The 17089-nt window shown below is 45.2% G+C and overlaps 1 protein-coding gene across 1 annotated transcript in view; it reads left to right on the top strand.

Annotated features, from left to right (window-relative positions):
• Nucleotides 1-17089, top strand: part of tmem8b (transmembrane protein 8B) — a 358579-nt gene that overhangs the window by 51012 nt on the left and 290478 nt on the right. The window contains exon 2 of the mRNA XM_064936529.1: nucleotides 13318-13507. Within this exon, the coding sequence (XP_064792601.1) occupies nucleotides 13318-13507 (190 nt within the window). The remainder of the gene's footprint in view (nucleotides 1-13317; nucleotides 13508-17089) is intronic.

The following is a 17089-nucleotide window of genomic DNA, read 5'->3' as shown; positions in this document are numbered from 1 at the left end:
ACCTCTCCATCGCTCGTTTGGGTTGATTTCAGAATGTCGCTTTTGGTGATGGTACCTCACTGTTAAAACATATTGCAAATGTTCCTTACTTTTGCAAAGTCACTGAAAATTTGTGCAGGAATGCCAAATTGACTGGCCCGATGACCTCAGGATGGCTGGGCAGTGATACTGGTACCTCTCCATGGCTCGTTTGGGTTGATTTCAGAATGTCGCTTTTGGTGATGGTACCTCACTGTTAAAACATATTGCAAATGTTCCTTACTTTTGCAAAGTCACTGAAAATTTTTGCAGGAATGCCAAATTGACTGGCCAGATGACCTCAGGATGGCTGGGCAGTGATACTGGTACCTCTCCATGGCTCGTTTGGGTTGATTTCAGAATGTCGCTTTTGGTGATGGTACCTCACTGTTAAAACATATTGCAAATGTTCCTTACTTTTGCAAAGTCACTGAAAATTTTTGCAGGAATGCCAAATTGACTGGCCCGATGACCTCGGGATGGCTGGGCAGTGATACTGGTACCTCTCCATCGCTCGTTTGGGTTGATTTCAAAATGTCGCTTTTGGTGATGGTACCTCACCGCTTAAACATATTGCTAATGGACAAGAGTCACCTGCAAGTCACCGTCCATCAGTCAATTTGATATCATTCTGACACCAAACTGATACAAACTGACACCAAACCCACTTTTCCCAACTCATTTAGGAGCCAAGTATAACATACTTCAGAGCTGGCCCAAAATTCACAAGGCCTTCGGTACAAAACATTAAAAAACCATAAAACACATAGTTACTTTCTAGCTGCGGGGCCAGTTCGGACATTATGTGTAGTCCTATGTGAGGCGACCCCGAATCCCGAGTTTCGGCTCGATAGGTCATTTGGTGTCCGAGTAAAAGCCTAATTGGTGCTGAAAATCCACTTTTTCCATGCCTTGCTACGGGGTCCTTGAATGAGCTATCGGACCGAGATGTTGGGTTCTGTCTCTATGGGCCGAGACGGTCACAATGCACCTAGTCTTGTGTCTCTGGGACATTTCTAAATGTCGCCATTTTCGTAATGGTCAAAATGAATTGAAGTCATTGCAAATGTTCGACGCTGTTTCTCGGTCCGAGAACCTCCTAGAGCGCCGTAACTCACCACGCACTATCTACCTGAGGTCTAGAACAGGATTCTAAAGTTTCGGAACTCTAGGTCTGACGGTTCTTTTTTAGCTCGAACAAAGCTAACTATTGGAGGCACTGTCAGTCTCTACACACCCCAATACGTCCCTCCATCCAAGTTGTGTATCTGTGTGATTTATTTTTCCTTTGAATTTTTATGGGAAAAATGACTGATTTACAGTTCATGGGGGTTGTCTAATCACACATATGAAGTTTTGGACAGATCTGATTTTTTTAACCCTTCCAAACAGCCCCTGAGACACCAATTATGGCACTTCCGGTTGGCACAGGAAGCTATAAATACACACATGTCTTGACTGACATAGAAACCTAGGGAATCCTGAGTTTTAAGTCTTTAAGTTGAGAATTGACTGATCTACACAGGGTTGAAAAATGCAGAGGCCTCGGCACCTTTCGAGGTGATGTACATCCAAATACCTTTTGGGTCAATCTAACCACTTCCGGTTGCTCCAGGAAGCTTAGAATCGACACAGGTAGACCTCATAGTGGTCTGATGGAATGTCATAGAAGACAGGTTCATACAGCATTCATAACCCATAAAGACCCCAGGTTGTATTTAGGGGAGCAGGCAATGTATTCCTATGGGGAGAGAAGTCAATGCACACTGTTTTTTTGTAAACACCTTCTTTTAACTGTGAAAGGTTAATGCCACACAGTCAAGGTTAGGCTTGCACAGATCGGGAGGACCTTAGGAACAGTCCTGTGTTTGAATTGTCCTTCTAAACCTAACGGTTCCGCCGCTGTCACCCAAAATCCAATGACATTGTGGTGCAGGCATCATTGTGGGCCTATTTTTCTCATGGTCGCTGCGCTCAGACCGAGCGAGCTACGGTCAAGAGGGGCACCTCGTTGGACTCGGCACGGCCTTGGGATTATGTTTATGCCATTGCCTGCTCTCTGTGTCTTTAAACACCACGCTTTGTCACTCCATCCTTGCTGTGTGTGTGTGTGTGAGAGCTTTTCTTTGACATCTGTTGGGAAAAATGACTGATTTACAGTTCATGGGGGTTGTCTAATCACACATATGAAGTTTTGGACAGATCTGATTTTTTTAACCCTTCCAAACAGCCCCTGAGACACCAATTATGGCACTTCCGGTTGGCACAGGAAGCTATAAATAAACTCATATCCTCATTGGGGTATGCCTTTACAGAATCCTGAGTTTTAAGTCTTTACGTTAAGAACTGAGTTATTTACGGAGGGTTTAGTGAGTGTGTGTTATTTCAGAAAATCATAGAAAATCACAGAAATGTCGCAGAGCTCCGCAGCACATTTTAAAAATACTCGTATGAACACCCTGCAACTGGATCTGTAACCGTTGAAAAAAAAAAACACCTATATCTGAACATCACGATCTGGTCAACGTACGATTTCTCGTAAATGACGATAGATAAATGGCCGATTTTTTTTATTGACACCGGAGGCTCCTTGACTTTGACGTGAAGTGAAAAAATCTTTTCTCTATTTTCATTTTGGACCTTTAATCCCAGAAATATGGCCATAACTCAAAAACCGTTGAGGCCTAGACGCCATCTTGTTCGGGGCCATCTTCCCATAATGCCAAACCTACGCTCACCAAGTTTCGGCTTCGAAATATTTTCGGTTTCCGAGATATGGCACGTCGTGATTCGTGATGTTTTGTCCAATAGCAATATGATTGCTTATGCCCTCTTGTGGGATATTTCGGCATTGCGCAAAAATGGGCTAAAATTTGTTTATTTTATTAAACGAAAACCGAATGTCCGACAAAGTTCATTTGATGACTTCCCGGTAGGTCTGGCCCTACCGCTCGGCCCGACGCCGTCCCCGAATTTCTAAAATGTTTTCGGACGTCTAGTAAGGGACCGTACAGTTCCAATAGGTACTTTCTCACTAACTATACGGTGATTGTCGAAATGTTCCCTTAAGGTATGGCATGCTGCAAGGAGGCATGAGTACTGCAGATGTGGCCTGGGCAATTTATTGCCATGTCCTTACTGTGAGACACCTAAGACAGAGCTACAGGGAGACAGGACGGACAGCTGATCGTCCTCGCAGTAGCAGACCACATGTCACAACACCTGCACAGGATCAGTACATCTGAACATCACACCTGCGGGACAGGTACAAGATGGCAACAACAATAACTGCCCGAGTTACACCAGGAACGCACAATCCCTCCATCAGTGTTCAGGCTGTCCGCAATAGGCTGAGAGAAGCTGGATTGAGGGCTTGTAGGCCTGTTGTAAGGCAGGTCCTCACCAGACATCACGGGCAACAACGTCGCCTATGGGCTCAAACCCATCGTCGCTGGACAAGACAGGACTGGCAAAAAGTGCTCTTCACTGGCAAGTCGCGAGGAACTCTCAACCCACACCACTACAGCCCCATCGATGTGGATGGAGGCGTGCTCGCCCCTCCGTTTCCTGTAGTCCACGATCAGCTTCCTCTGTCTTGCTGACGTTGAGGGAGAGGTTGTTGTCCACCACACTGCCAGGTCTCAGGCCCAGTCAGAGCACAGATAACAGCAGACAGCTGTGAAGTAGTGGAGCCCAGTCAGAGCACAGATAACAGCAGACAGCTGTGAAGTAGTGGAGCCCAGTCAGAGAGTACAGTGAAAGGACAGGCAACATCTGTTTTATTCAGGGATATGTGTTCTCAGTCCTCTGACACAGGGCACTGCCGGAATGTCTAAGATTGACGGCTGCATTATTAACGATACAGTAGAGGCCGAGCTATTAGGAAGCTGGAATGCCACGTTTTAAAGGCACTGAGGACGGTACTGCGCTAGACAGAGTTGGCATCTTGCTCTAGCATCTTGTTTGATTCCAGTTGTTTCGGTTGGAGGATTCTTTCAGCAGTATGACTGGTATTAAACAATGAAACTCCCAAGGAAAGTCTCTCTCACAGTTTTTATTTTCTTTGGTAAAAAACCATCTTCTGAGTCAAACCAGTTAATCCATGTAATCAGTTGCAGTCCAGGTGGTGACAGTAATTAGCAGCCAATTATACCTGGTCTGGTTCTGTCTGTCTGTACCCCACTTTGAAGGATGCAATCTGTCTGTCTGTCTGTACCCCACTCTGAAGGCTGTAATCTGCCTGTCTGTCTGTACGCCACTCTGAAGGCTGTAATCTGTCTGTCTGTCTGTCTGTCTGTCTGTCTGTCTGTCTGTCTGTCTGTCTGTCTGTCTTTCTGTCTGTCTGTCTGTCTGTATGCCACTCTGCAGGTGAGGTTTAAAGTGTAAAGCAGGCAAGGTTTAAAGTGTAAAGCAGGCAAGGCGTAAAGTGTAAAGCGTGTGAGGGGTAAAGTGTAAAGCGTGTGAGGGGTAAAGTGTAAAGCGTGTGAGGGGTGAAGTGTAAAGCTTGTGAGGGGTAAAGTGTAAAGCGTGTGAGGTGTGAAGTGTAAATTGTGTGAGGGGTAAAAGTGTAAAGTAGGCAAGGTTTAAAGTGTAAAGCAGGCAAGGTGTAAAGTGTAAAGCGTGTGAGGGGTAAAGTGTAAAGCAGGTAAGGTTCAAAGTGTAAAGTAGGCAAGGTTTAAAGTGTAAAGCAGGCAAGGTGTAAAGTGTAAAGCGTGTGAGGGGTGAAGTGTAAAGCAGGTAAGGTTTAAAGTGTAAAGCAGGCAAGGTGTAAAGTGTAAAGCAGACAAGGTTTAAAGTGTAAAGCAGGCAAGGTTTAAAGTGTAAAGCAGACAAGGTGTAAAGTGTAAAGCAGACAAGGTTTAAAGGGGAAAGCAGGCAAGGTGTAAAGTGTAAAGCGTGTGAGGGGTAAAAGTGTAAAGCAGGCAAGGTTTAAAGTGTAAAGCGTGTGAGGGGTAAAGTGTAAAGTAGGCAAGGTTTAAAGTGTAAAGCAGGCAAGGTGTAAAGTATAAAGCAGGCAAGGTGTAAAGTGTAAAGCAGGCGAGGTGTAATGTGTAAAACAGACAAGGTTTAAAGTGTAAAGCAGGCAAGGTGTAAAGTGTAAAGCGTGTGAGGGGTAAAGTGTAAAGCAGACAAGGTTTAAAGTGTACAACAGGAAAGGTGTAAAGTGTAAAGCAGGCAAGGTTTAAAGTTTAAAGCGTGTGAGGGGTAAAGTGTAAACCAGGCAAGGTGTAAAGTGTAAACCAGGCAAGGTGTAAAGTGTAAAGCAGGCGAGGTGTAAAGTGTAAAGCAGGCGAGGTGTAATGTGTAAAGCAGGCGAGGTGTAAAGTTTTAAGCAGGCGAGGTGCAAAGTGTAAAGCAGGCAAGGCGTAAAGTGTAAAGCGTGTGAGGGGTAAAGTGTAAAGCGTGTGAGGGGTAAAGTGTAAAGCGTGTGAGGGGTGAAGTGTAAAGCTTGTGAGGGGTAAAGTGTAAAGCGTGTGAGGTGTGAAGTGTAAATTGTGTGAGGGGTAAAAGTGTAAAGTAGGCAAGGTTTAAAGTGTAAAGCAGGCAAGGTGTAAAGTGTAAAGCGTGTGAGGGGTAAAGTGTAAAGCAGGTAAGGTTCAAAGTGTAAAGTAGGCAAGGTTTAAAGTGTAAAGCAGGCAAGGTGTAAAGTGTAAAGCGTGTGAGGGGTGAAGTGTAAAGCAGGTAAGGTTTAAAGTGTAAAGCAGGCAAGGTGTAAAGTGTAAAGCAGACAAGGTTTAAAGTGTAAAGCAGGCAAGGTTTAAAGTGTAAAGCAGACAAGGTGTAAAGTGTAAAGCAGACAAGGTTTAAAGGGGAAAGCAGGCAAGGTGTAAAGTGTAAAGCGTGTGAGGGGTAAAAGTGTAAAGCAGGCAAGGTTTAAAGTGTAAAGCGTGTGAGGGGTAAAGTGTAAAGTAGGCAAGGTTTAAAGTGTAAAGCAGGCAAGGTGTAAAGTATAAAGCAGGCAAGGTGTAAAGTGTAAAGCAGGCGAGGTGTAATGTGTAAAGCAGGCAAGGTGTAAAGTGTAAAGCAGACAAGGTTTAAAGTGTAAAGCAGGCAAGGTGTAAAGTGTAAAACGTGTGAGGGGTAAAGTGTAAAGCAGACAAGGTTTAAAGTGTACAACAGGAAAGGTGTAAAGTGTAAAGCAGGCAAGGTTTAAAGTTTAAAGCGTGTGAGGGGTAAAGTGTAAACCAGGCAAGGTGTAAAGTGTAAACCAGGCAAGGTGTAAAGTGTAAAGCAGGCGAGGTGTAAAGTGTAAAGCAGGCGAGGTGTAATGTGTAAAGCAGGCGAGGTGTAAAGTTTTAAGCAGGCGAGGTGCAAAGTGTAAAGCAGGCGAGGTATAAAGCAGGTGAGGTGTAAAGTGTAAAGTAGGCAAGGTGTAAAGCAGGTGAGGTGTAAAGTGTAAAGCAGACAAGGTTTAAAGTGTAAAGCGTGTGAGGGGTAAACGTGTAAAGCAGACAAGGTTTAAAGTGTAAAGTAGGCAAGGTTTAAAGTGTAAAGCAGGCAAGGTGTAAAATGTAAAGCGTGTGAGGGGTAAAGTGTAAAGCAGACAAGGTTTAAAGTGTACAACAGGAAAGGTGTAAAGTGTAAAGCAGGCAAGGTTTAAAGTTTAAAGCGTATTAGGGGTAAAGTGTAAAGCGTGCAAGGTGTAAAGTGTAAAGCAGGCAAGGTTTAAAGTGTAAAGCGTGTGAGGGGTAAAGTGTAAAGCAGACAAGGTTTAAAGTGTAAAACAGGCAATATGTAAAGTGTAAAGCAGGCAAGGTTAAACGTATAAAGTGTGTGAGGTGTAAACGTGTAAAGCAGGCAAGGTGTAAAGTGTAAAGCAGGCAAGGTGTAAAGTGTAAAGCAGGTGAGGTGTAATGTATAAAGTCTGTGAGTTGTAAAGTTTTAAGCAGGCGAGGTGCAAAGTGTAAAGCAGACGAGGTGAAAAGTGTTATGCGTGTGAGGTGTAAAGTGTAAAGCGTCTGAGGTGCAAAGTGTAAAGCGTGTGAGGTGCAAAGTGTAAAGTATGTGAGGTGTGAAGTGTGAAGTGTAAAGCATGTGAGGGGTAAAGTGTAAAGCGTGTGAGGGCTAAAGTGTAAAGCGTGTGAGGGGTAAAGTGTAAAGCGTGTGAGGGGTAAAGTGTAAAGTGTGTGAGGGGTAAAGTGTAAAGCGTGTGAGGTGTGAAGTGTGAAGTGTAAAGCAGGCAAGGTGTAAAGTGTAAAGCGTGTGAGGGGTAAAGTGTAAAGCGTGTGAGGGGTAAAGTGTAAAGCGTGTGAGGGGTAAAGTGTAATACGTGTGAGGGGTAAAGTGTAAAGCGTGTGAGGTGTAAAGTGTGTGAGGGGTAAAGTGTAAAGCGTGTGAGGGGTAAAGTGTAAAGCGTGTGAGGGGTAAAGTGTAAAGCGTGTGAGTGGTAAAGTGTAAAGTGTGTGAGGTGTGAAGTGTAAAGCAGGCAAGGTGTAAAGTGTAAAGCGTGTTAGGGGTAAAGTGTAAAGCGTGTGAGGGGTAAAGTGTAAAGCGTGTGAGGGGTAAAGTGTAAAGCAGGCAAGGTGTAAAGTGTAAAGCGTGTGAGGGGTAAAGTGTAAAGCGTGTGAGGGGTAAAGTGTAAAGCAGGCAAGGTGTAAAGTGTAAAGCGTGTGAGGGGTAAAGTGTAAAGCGTGTGAGGGGTAAAGTGTAAAGCGTGTGAGGGGTAAAGTGTAAAGTGTGTGAGGTGTAAAGTGTAAAGCAGGCAAGGTGTAAAGTGTAAAGCGTGTGAGGGGTAAAGTGTAAAGCGTGTGAGGGGTAAAGTGTAAAGCGTGTGAGGGGTACAGTGTAAAGCGTGTGAGGGGTAAAGTGTAAAGCGTGTGAGGGGTAAATTGTAAAGCGTGTGAGGTTTGAAGTGTAAAGCAGGCAAGGTGTAAAGTGTATATGCGCCTGTGTGTGTTGGGTGGAGTCTGATATTTTCGAAGCAACGTGCACCTTTTGGTAACACGATCCCATGCCGGTCCAGACTCCCAAATAGCTACAATCACAATGGGGCAACAGACGTTTTCATGTTGACTTCTCATTTGTTGTGAAAGCAAAAGAAGTCATTATTTAAAACATGTTTAGGGGTAGATCAGTTTTAATAGTGCAGATAAATTGTGGCTTCCATCAATGTAATTGTCTGTGTCAGTTCCAATCCCCTTATATTTTTTTGTAAATATATTTATATATACACAGAAACAATCAAGTTTGGACACACCTACTCATTGCAGGGTTTTTCATTATTTTTACTATTTTCTACATTGTTGAATAATAGTGAAGATATCAAAACTATGAAATCACACATTTTTTATTTCCCCTTTATTTAACCAGGGAGGCCAGTTGAGAACAAGTTCTCATTTACAACTGTGTAACACAGAGTTACACATAAACAAGCATACAGACAACAACACAATAGAAAATCTATATACGGTGTGTGCAAATTGAGTAAGGAGGTATGGCAATAAATAGGCCAATATTGGCGAAGTAATTACAATTTAGCAAATGAACACTGGAGTGATAGATGTGCAGAAGATGAATGTGCAAGTAGAAATACTGGTGTGCAAAAGAGCAGAGTAAATAAAAACAATATGGGGATGAGGTAGATCGACTAGATGGGCTGTGTACAGCTGCAGCAATCGGTAAGCTGGTCTGACAGCTGATGCTTAAAGTTAGCGAGGGAGATTTAAGTCTGGGGCGGCAGGGTAGCCTAGTGGTTAGAGCGTTGGACTAGTAACCGGAAGGTTGTGAGTTCAAACCCCCGAGCCGACAAGGTACAAATCTGTCGTTCTGCCCCTGAACAGGCAGTTAACCCACTGTTCCCAGGCCGTCATTGAAAATAAGAATGTGTTCTTAACTGACTTGCCTGGTTAAATAAAGGTAAAAATTTAACTTGTAAGTCGCTCTGGATAAGAGCGTCTGCTAAATGACTTAAATGTAAATGTAAATGTCTCCAGCTTCAGTGATTTTTTTGCAATTCGTTCCAGTCATAGGCAGCAGAGAACTGGAAGGAAAGGTGGCCAAAGAGGAATTAGCTTTGGGGATGACCAGTGAAATATACCTGCTGGAGCACGTGCTATGGGTGGGTGTTGCTATGGTGACCAGTGAGCTGAGATAAGGCAGAGCTTTACCTAGCAAAGACTTATAGATGACCTGGAGCCAGTGGACTTGGCGATAAATATGTAGCGAGGACCAGCCAACGAGAGCATAGAGGTGGTATATGGTTAGTTTACAGACTAAAGAGAGTTTACAGTCTAGCCAGACACCTAGGTATTTATAGTTGCCCACATATTCTAAGTCAGAACCATCCAGAGTAGTGATGCTGGACAGGCGGGCAGGTGCGGGCAGCGATCGGTTGAAGAGCATGCATTTAGTTTACTAGCGTTTAAGAGCAGTTGGAGGCCACGGAAGGAGTGTTGTGTGGCATTGAGGCTTGTTTGGAGGTTAGTTAACACAGTGTCCAAAGCAGGGCCAGATGTATACAGAATGGTGTCTTCTGTGTAGAGGTGGATCAGGGAATCACCCGCAGCAAGAGTGACATCATTGATTTATACATAGAAAATAGTCGGCCTGAGAATTGAACCCTGTGTGTCCCCCATAGAGACTACCAGAAGTCCGGACAACAGGCCCTCCAATTTAACATACTGAACTCTATCTGAGAAGTAGTTGGTGAAGCAGGCGAGGCAGTCATTAGAGAAACCAAGGTTGTTGAGTCTGCTGATAAGAATATGGTGATTGACAGAGTCGAAAGCCTTGGCCAGGTCGATGAATACGGCTGCACAGAACTGTCTTTTATCAATTGCGGTTACGATATCGTTTAGTAACTTGAGCGTGGCTGAGGTGCACCCATGACCAGCTCTGAAACCAGATTGCATAGCGGAGAAGGTACTGTGGGATTCGAAATGGTCAGTGATCTGTTTTGTTAACTTGGCTTTCAAAGACCTAAGAAAGGCAGGGTAGAATAGATATAGGTCTACAGCAGTATGGGTCTAGAGTGTGTCCCCCTTTGAAGAGGGGGATGACCGCGACCGCTTTCCAATATTTAGGAATCTCGATACGAAAGAGAGATTGAACAGACTCGTAATAGGGGTTGCAACAGCGGATAATGTTCGAAAGAGAGGGTCCATATGGAATCATGTAGTAACCAAAAAAGTTAAGCAAATATATATGTTATATTTGAGATTCTTCAAAGTAGCAACCCTTTGCCTTGATGACAGCACACTCTTGGCATTCTCTCAACCAGTTTCACCTGCCTGGACAGATCTAAATATATTTTATATTTGAGATTCTTCAAAGTAGCCATCCGTTGCCTTGATGACAGTTTTGCATACTCTTGGCATTCTCTCAACCAGATTCACCTGGAATGCTTTTCTAACAGTCTTGAAGGTGTTCCCACATATGCTGAAGACTTGTTGGCTGCTTTTCCTTCACTCCGCGTACCAACTTATCCCAAACCATCTCATTTGGGTTGAGGTCGGGTGATTGTGGAGGCCAGGTCATCTGATGCAGCACTCCATCACTCTCCTTCTTGGTCAAATAGCCCGTACACAGCCTGGAGGTGTGTTGGGTCATTTTCCTGTTGAAAAACAAATGATATTCCCACTAAGTGCAAACCAGATGGGATGGAGTATCGCTGCAGAATGATGTGGAAGCCATGCTGAATTCTAAATAAATCACAGACTGTGTCACCAGCAAAGCAACATCACACCATCACACCTCCTCCTCCATGCTTCACGGTGGGAACCACACATGCGGAGATAATCCGTTCACCTACTCTGTGTCTCACAAAGACCAATAGCCTGGAATCACAAAAATACCTTTTTGGATCCTAATAAGGCTACAGTGTTGTTTGGTTTAACGCTGAGATGAGATTTGCATATCAATGCAAAATAGGCTACTCTGATGCATATCCTATAAATGAGATCAGGGAACCAGGTTCGTTGCCTACACACACTGCCCCGCGGCTGGAAAGATACGGCGCGTTACAATTTTCATGTGGCACGGGAGTACGTAGAATGTCGGAGCGCACTACAAGGAGCCTCCCCTTTTTGTGACAAAAATGACTTTGTGACACTGCCCTACACTCCAAATCGTCCTTCCCCGTAGGGTATAAATCGGCATTAAGATATCTGTGTATCTGAGACGTCTTGCAGTGGTGGTGAGACACGGCTGATTACTGAAAGACTACATCCCAAATGGCACCCTATTCCCTATATAGTACACTACTTTAGACCAGAGCCCTATGTCATCTTATTCCCTATATAGTGCACTACTTTAGACCAGAGCCCTATTCCCTATATAGTACACTACTTTAGACCAGAGCCCTATGTCATCTTATTCCCTATATAGTACACTACTTTAGACCAGAGCCCTATGTCATCTTATTCCCTATATAGTGCACTACTTTAGACCAGAGCCCTATTCCCTATCTAGTGCACTTCTTTAGACCAGAGCCCTATGTCATCTTATTCCCTATATAGTACACTACTTTAGACCAGAGCCCTATGTCATCTTATTCCCTATATAGTGCACTACTTTAGACCAGAGCCCTATTCCCTATATAATGCACTACTTTAGACCAGAGCCCTATTCCCTATATAGTACACTACTTTAGACCAGAGCCCTATTCCCTATATAGTGCACTACTTTAGACCAGAGCCCTATGTCATCTTATTCCCTATATAGTACACTACTTTAGACCAGAGCCCTATGTCATCTTATTCCCTATATAGTGCACTACTTTAGACCAGAGCCCTATGTCATCTTATTCCCTATATAGTGCACTACTTTAGACCAGAGCCCTATGTCATCTTATTCCCTATATAGTGCACTACTTTAGACCAGAGCCCTATTCCCTATATAATGCACTACTTTAGACCAGAGCCCTATTCCCTATATAGTACACTACTTTAGACCAGAGCCCTATTCCCTATATAGTGCACTACTTTAGACCAGAGCCCTATGTCATCTTATTCCCTATATAGTACACTACTTTAGACCAGAGCCCTATGTCATCTTATTCCCTATATAGTGCACTACTTTAGACCAGAGCCCTATGTCATCTTATTCCCTATATAGTGCACTACTTTAGACCATAGCCCTATGTCATCTTATTCCCTATATAGTGCACTACTTTAGACCAGAGCCCTATGTCATCTTATTCACTATATAGTGCACTACTTTAGACCAGAGCCCTATGTCATCTTATTCCCTATATAGTGCACTACTTTAGACCAGAGCCCTATGTCATCTTATTCCCTATATAGTACACTACTTTAGACCAGAGCCCTATGTCATCTTATTCCCTATATAGTGCACTACTTTAGACCAGAGCCCTATGTCATCTTATTCCCTATATAGTACACTACTTTAGACCAGAGCCCTATGTCATCCTATTCCCTATATAGTGCACTACTTTAGTCCAGAGCCCTATGGCACCCTATTCCCTATTAAAATGTACTACTTTAGACCAGAGGCTGTAGATGTGGTCTCTCTGTCTCCTCCCTGGCCTGCTGATAGGGATGGTGGGGACAGGGGGTAGAGTGGATTGAGAGTAAATGCTGGATCTGAAGGCTGACTGTCTCACATCAACATGATTAAATCATTGGATGTTAGATTCTGAGGAGAAAATCACCTAAACTGCATTAGAAGCAATTTCTCTACCCGCTGTCCCCTGTGTGTGCCTGCGTGTGTGTGTGTGTGGTGTCTGGGTGAGAATGTGCGTCTTCGCCCGGAGAAATGTAACTAATCATTTCTCTGACTCGCCTTCCCCCTCGTCCTCGCCCTCCCGCCCCCTTCGTCCTCCCCCTCCCCCTCCCCCTCCCGCCCCCTCGTCCTCCCCCCTCCCCCCTCGTCCTCCCCCCGCCCCCTCCCCCTCCCCCTCCCCTCGTCCCCCCCCTCGCCCCCCCCGTCCCCCCTCGCCCCCCCCTCGTCCCCCCTCGCCCCCCCTCGTCCTCCCCCTCGTCCTCCCCCTCTCTCTTTCCTCCCCCTCCCTCTCCCCCGTCCTCCCCCCGTCCTCCCCCCGTCCTCCCCTCGTCCTCCCCCTCGTCCTCGTCCTCCCCCTCCCCTCGTCCTCCCCCTCGCCCCCCTCGTCCTCCCCCTCCCCCCGTCCTCCCCCCATCCTCCCCCCGTCCTCCCCCTCCCCCTCCCCTCGTCCTCGTCCTCGTCCTCGTCCTCCCCCTCCCCTCGTCCTCCCCCTCGCCCCCCTCGTCCTCCCCCTCCCCTCGTCCTCCCCCTCGCCCCCCCTCGTCCTCCCCCTCCCCTCGTCCTCCCCCTCCCTCGTCCTCCCCCTCCCCTCGTCCTCCCCCTCTCTCGTTCCTCCAGATTGTCACTTCGTAACAGACTACTTTACACGGACGCCTCGTAAGCTGAACGCGTTCCGGTCCTTCGCCAGCGTGGAGCTGTTCCACTTCAGTGTTCCTGAAGACACTGTGGTGGCTGTATGGAACCTCATCACCTTCAAGGAACAGGGAGGAACCTTTGGTGACAGCTGCCCCGACCGCAACGTCACAGTGTGAGTACATCTAACCCTAACCCGACCGCAACGTCACAGTGTGAGTACATCTAACCCTAACCTGACCGCAACGTCACAGTGTGAGTACATCTAACCCTAACCTGACCGCAACGTCACAGTGTGAGTACATCTAACCCTAACCTGACCACAACGTCACAGTGTGAGTACATCTAACCCTAACCTGACCGCAACGTCACAGTGTGAGTACATCTAACCCTAACCTGACCACAACGTCACAGTGTGAGTACATCTAACCCTAACCTGACCGCAACGTCACAGTGTGAGTACATCTAACCCTAACCTGACCGCAACGTCACAGTGTGAGTACCTCTAACCCTAACCTGAACGCAACGTCACAGTGTGAGTACATCTAACCCTAACCTGACCGCAACGTCACAGTGTGAGTACATCTAACCCTAACCTGACTGCAACGTCACAGTGTGAGTACATCTAACCCTAACCTGACCGCAACGTCACAGTGTGAGTACATCTAACCCTAACCTGACCGCAACGTCACAGTGTGAGTACATCTAACCCTAACCTGACCACAACGTCACAGTGTGAGTAAATCTAACCCTAACCTGACCCCAACGTCACAGTGTGAGTACATCTAATAGAATGGGAGAGAGAGAGATCAATAGAATTGGAGAGAGAGATCAATAGAATGGGGGAGAGAGAGATCAATAGAATGGGAGAGAGATCAATAGAATGGGGGCGAGAGAGATCAATATAATGGGAGAGAGAGAGATCAATAGAATGGGAGAGAGAGATCAATAGAATGGGAGAGAGAGAGATCAATAGAATGGGAGAGAGAGATCAATAGAATGGGAGAGAGCTCAATAGAATGGGGGAGAGAGATCAATAGATTGGGGGAGAGAGCGATCAGTAGAATGCGAGAGGGAGAGATCAATAGAATGAGAGAGAGAGAGAGAGAGAGAGAGAGAGAGAGAGAGAGAGAGAGAGAAAGAGAGAGAGAGAGAGAGAGAGAGAGAGAGAGAGATCAATAGAATGTGAGAGAGAGATCAATAGAATGGGGGAGAGAGATCAATAGAATGAGAGAGAGAGATCAATAGAATGGGAGAGAGAGATCAATAGAATGGGACAGAGAGATCAATAGAATGGGACAGAGAGATCAATAGAATGGGAGAGAGAGATCAATAGAATGGGGGAGAGAGAGAGATCAATATCATGGGAGAGAGAGAGATCAACAGAATGGGAGAGAGATAGATCAATAGAATTTTGAGAGAGAGATCAATAGAATGGGAGAGAGAGATCAATAGAATGGGAGAGAGAGATCAATAGAATGGGAGAGAGAGAGATCAATAGAATGGGAGAGAGAGAGATCAATAGAATGGGAGAGAGATCAATAGAATGGGGGAGAGAGATCAATAGAATGGGAGAGACAGAGATCAACAGATTGGGGGAGAGAGCGATCAGTAGAATGAGAGAGGGAGGGATCAATAGAATGAGAGAGAGAGAGAGAGAGATCCATAGAATGGGAGAGAGAGATCAATAGAATGGGAGAGAGAGGTCAATAGAATGGGAGAGAGAGAGAGATCAATAGAATGGGAGGGAGAGAGATCAATAGAATGGGGGAGAGAGATCAATAGAATGGGAGAGAGATCAATAGAATGGGAGAGAGAGATCAATAGAATGGGAGAGAGAGATCAATAGAATGGGAGAGAGAGATCAATAGAATGGGAGAGAGAGAGATCAATAGAATGGGAGAGAGATCAATAGAATGGGAGAGAGATCAATAGGGTGGGAGAGAGAGATCAATAGAATGGGAGAGAGAGATCAATAGAATGGAAGAGAGATATCAATAGAATGGGGGAGAGAGAGAGATCAATAGAATGGGAGAGAGAGAGATCAATATAATGGGGGAGAGAGAGAGAGATCAATAGAATGGGAGAGAGAGACCAATAGAATGGGGGAGAGATTGAGATCAATAGAATGGGAGAGAGAGAGAACAATAGAATGAGAGAGAGATCAGTAGAATGAGAGAGATAGAGAGAGAGAGATCAATAGAATGGGAGAGAGAGAGATCAATAGAATGGGACAGAGACATCAACAGATTGGGGGAGAGAGCGATCAGTAGAATGAGAGAGGGAAAGATCAATATAATCAATATAATACAAACTATTGGAAAGTGGTGTTGGGGGTAAAACATACGACATCATAAAATCCATGTACACAAACAACAAGTGTGCGGTTAAAATTGGCAAAAAACACACACATTTCTTCACACAGGGTCGTGGGGTTAGACAGGGATGCAGCTTAAGCCCCACCCTCTTCAACATATATATCAACGAACTGGCGCGGGCACTAGAAAAGTCTGCAGCACCCGGCCTCACCCTACTAGAATCTGAAGTCAAATGTCTGCTGTTTGCTGATGATCTGGTGCTTCTGTCACCAACCAAGGAGGGCCTACAGCAGCACCTAGATCTTATGCACAGATTCTGTCAGACCTGGGCCCTGACAGTAAATCTCAGTAAGACCAAAATAATGGTGTTCCAAAAAAGGTCCAGTCACCAGGACCACAAATACAAATTCCATCTAGACACTGTTGCCCTAGAGCACACAAAAAACTATACATACCTTGGCCTAAACATCAGCGCCACAGGTAACTTCCACAAAGCTGTGAACGATCTGAGAGACAAGGCAAGAAGGGCATTCCATGCCATCAAAAGGAACATAAATTTCAACATACCAATTAGGATTTGGCTAAAAATACTTGAATCAGTCATAGAGCCCATTGCCCTTTATGGTTGTGAGGTCTGGGGTCCGCTCACCAACCAAGAATTCACAAAATGGGACAAACACCAAATTGAGACTCTGCACGCAGAATTCTGCAAAAATATCCTCAGTGTACAACGTAGAACACCAAATAATGCATGCAGAGCAGAATTAGGCCGATACCCACTAATTATCAAAATCCAGAAAAGAGCAGTTAAATTCTATAACCACCTAAAAGGAAGCGAATCCCAAACCTTCCACAACAAAGCCATCACCTACAGAGAGATGAACCTGGAGAAGAGTCCCTAAGCAAGCTGGTCCTGGGGCTCTGTTCACAAACACACCCTACAGAGCCCCATGACAGCAGCACAATTAGACCCAACCAAATCATGAGAAAACAAAAAGATAATTACTTGACACACTGGAAAGAATTAACAAAAAAACAGAGCAAACTAGAATGCTATTTGGCCCTACACAGAGAGTACACAGCGGCAGAATACCTGACCACTGTGACTGACCCAAAATTAAGGAAAGCTTTGACTATGTACAGACTCAGCGAGCATAGCCTTGCTATTGAGAAAGGCCGACGTAGGCAGACATGGCTCTCAAGAGAAGACAGGCTATGTGCTCACTGCCCACAAAATGAGGTGGAAACTGAGCTGCACTTCCTAACCTCCTGCCCAATGTATGACCATATTAGAGAGACATATTTCCCTCAGATTACACAGATCCACAAAGAATTCGAAAACAAATCCAATTTTGAAAAACTCCCATATCTACTGGGTGAAATTCCACAGTGTGCCATCAGAGCAGCAAGATTTGTGACCTGTTGCCACGAGAAAAGGG

This window comes from Oncorhynchus masou, chromosome 25 (assembly GCF_036934945.1).
Source record: "Oncorhynchus masou masou isolate Uvic2021 chromosome 25, UVic_Omas_1.1, whole genome shotgun sequence".
In the NCBI taxonomy this organism is placed as follows: Eukaryota; Metazoa; Chordata; class Actinopteri; order Salmoniformes; family Salmonidae; genus Oncorhynchus; species Oncorhynchus masou.
This window is presented reverse-complemented; position numbering and strand designations above follow the sequence as displayed.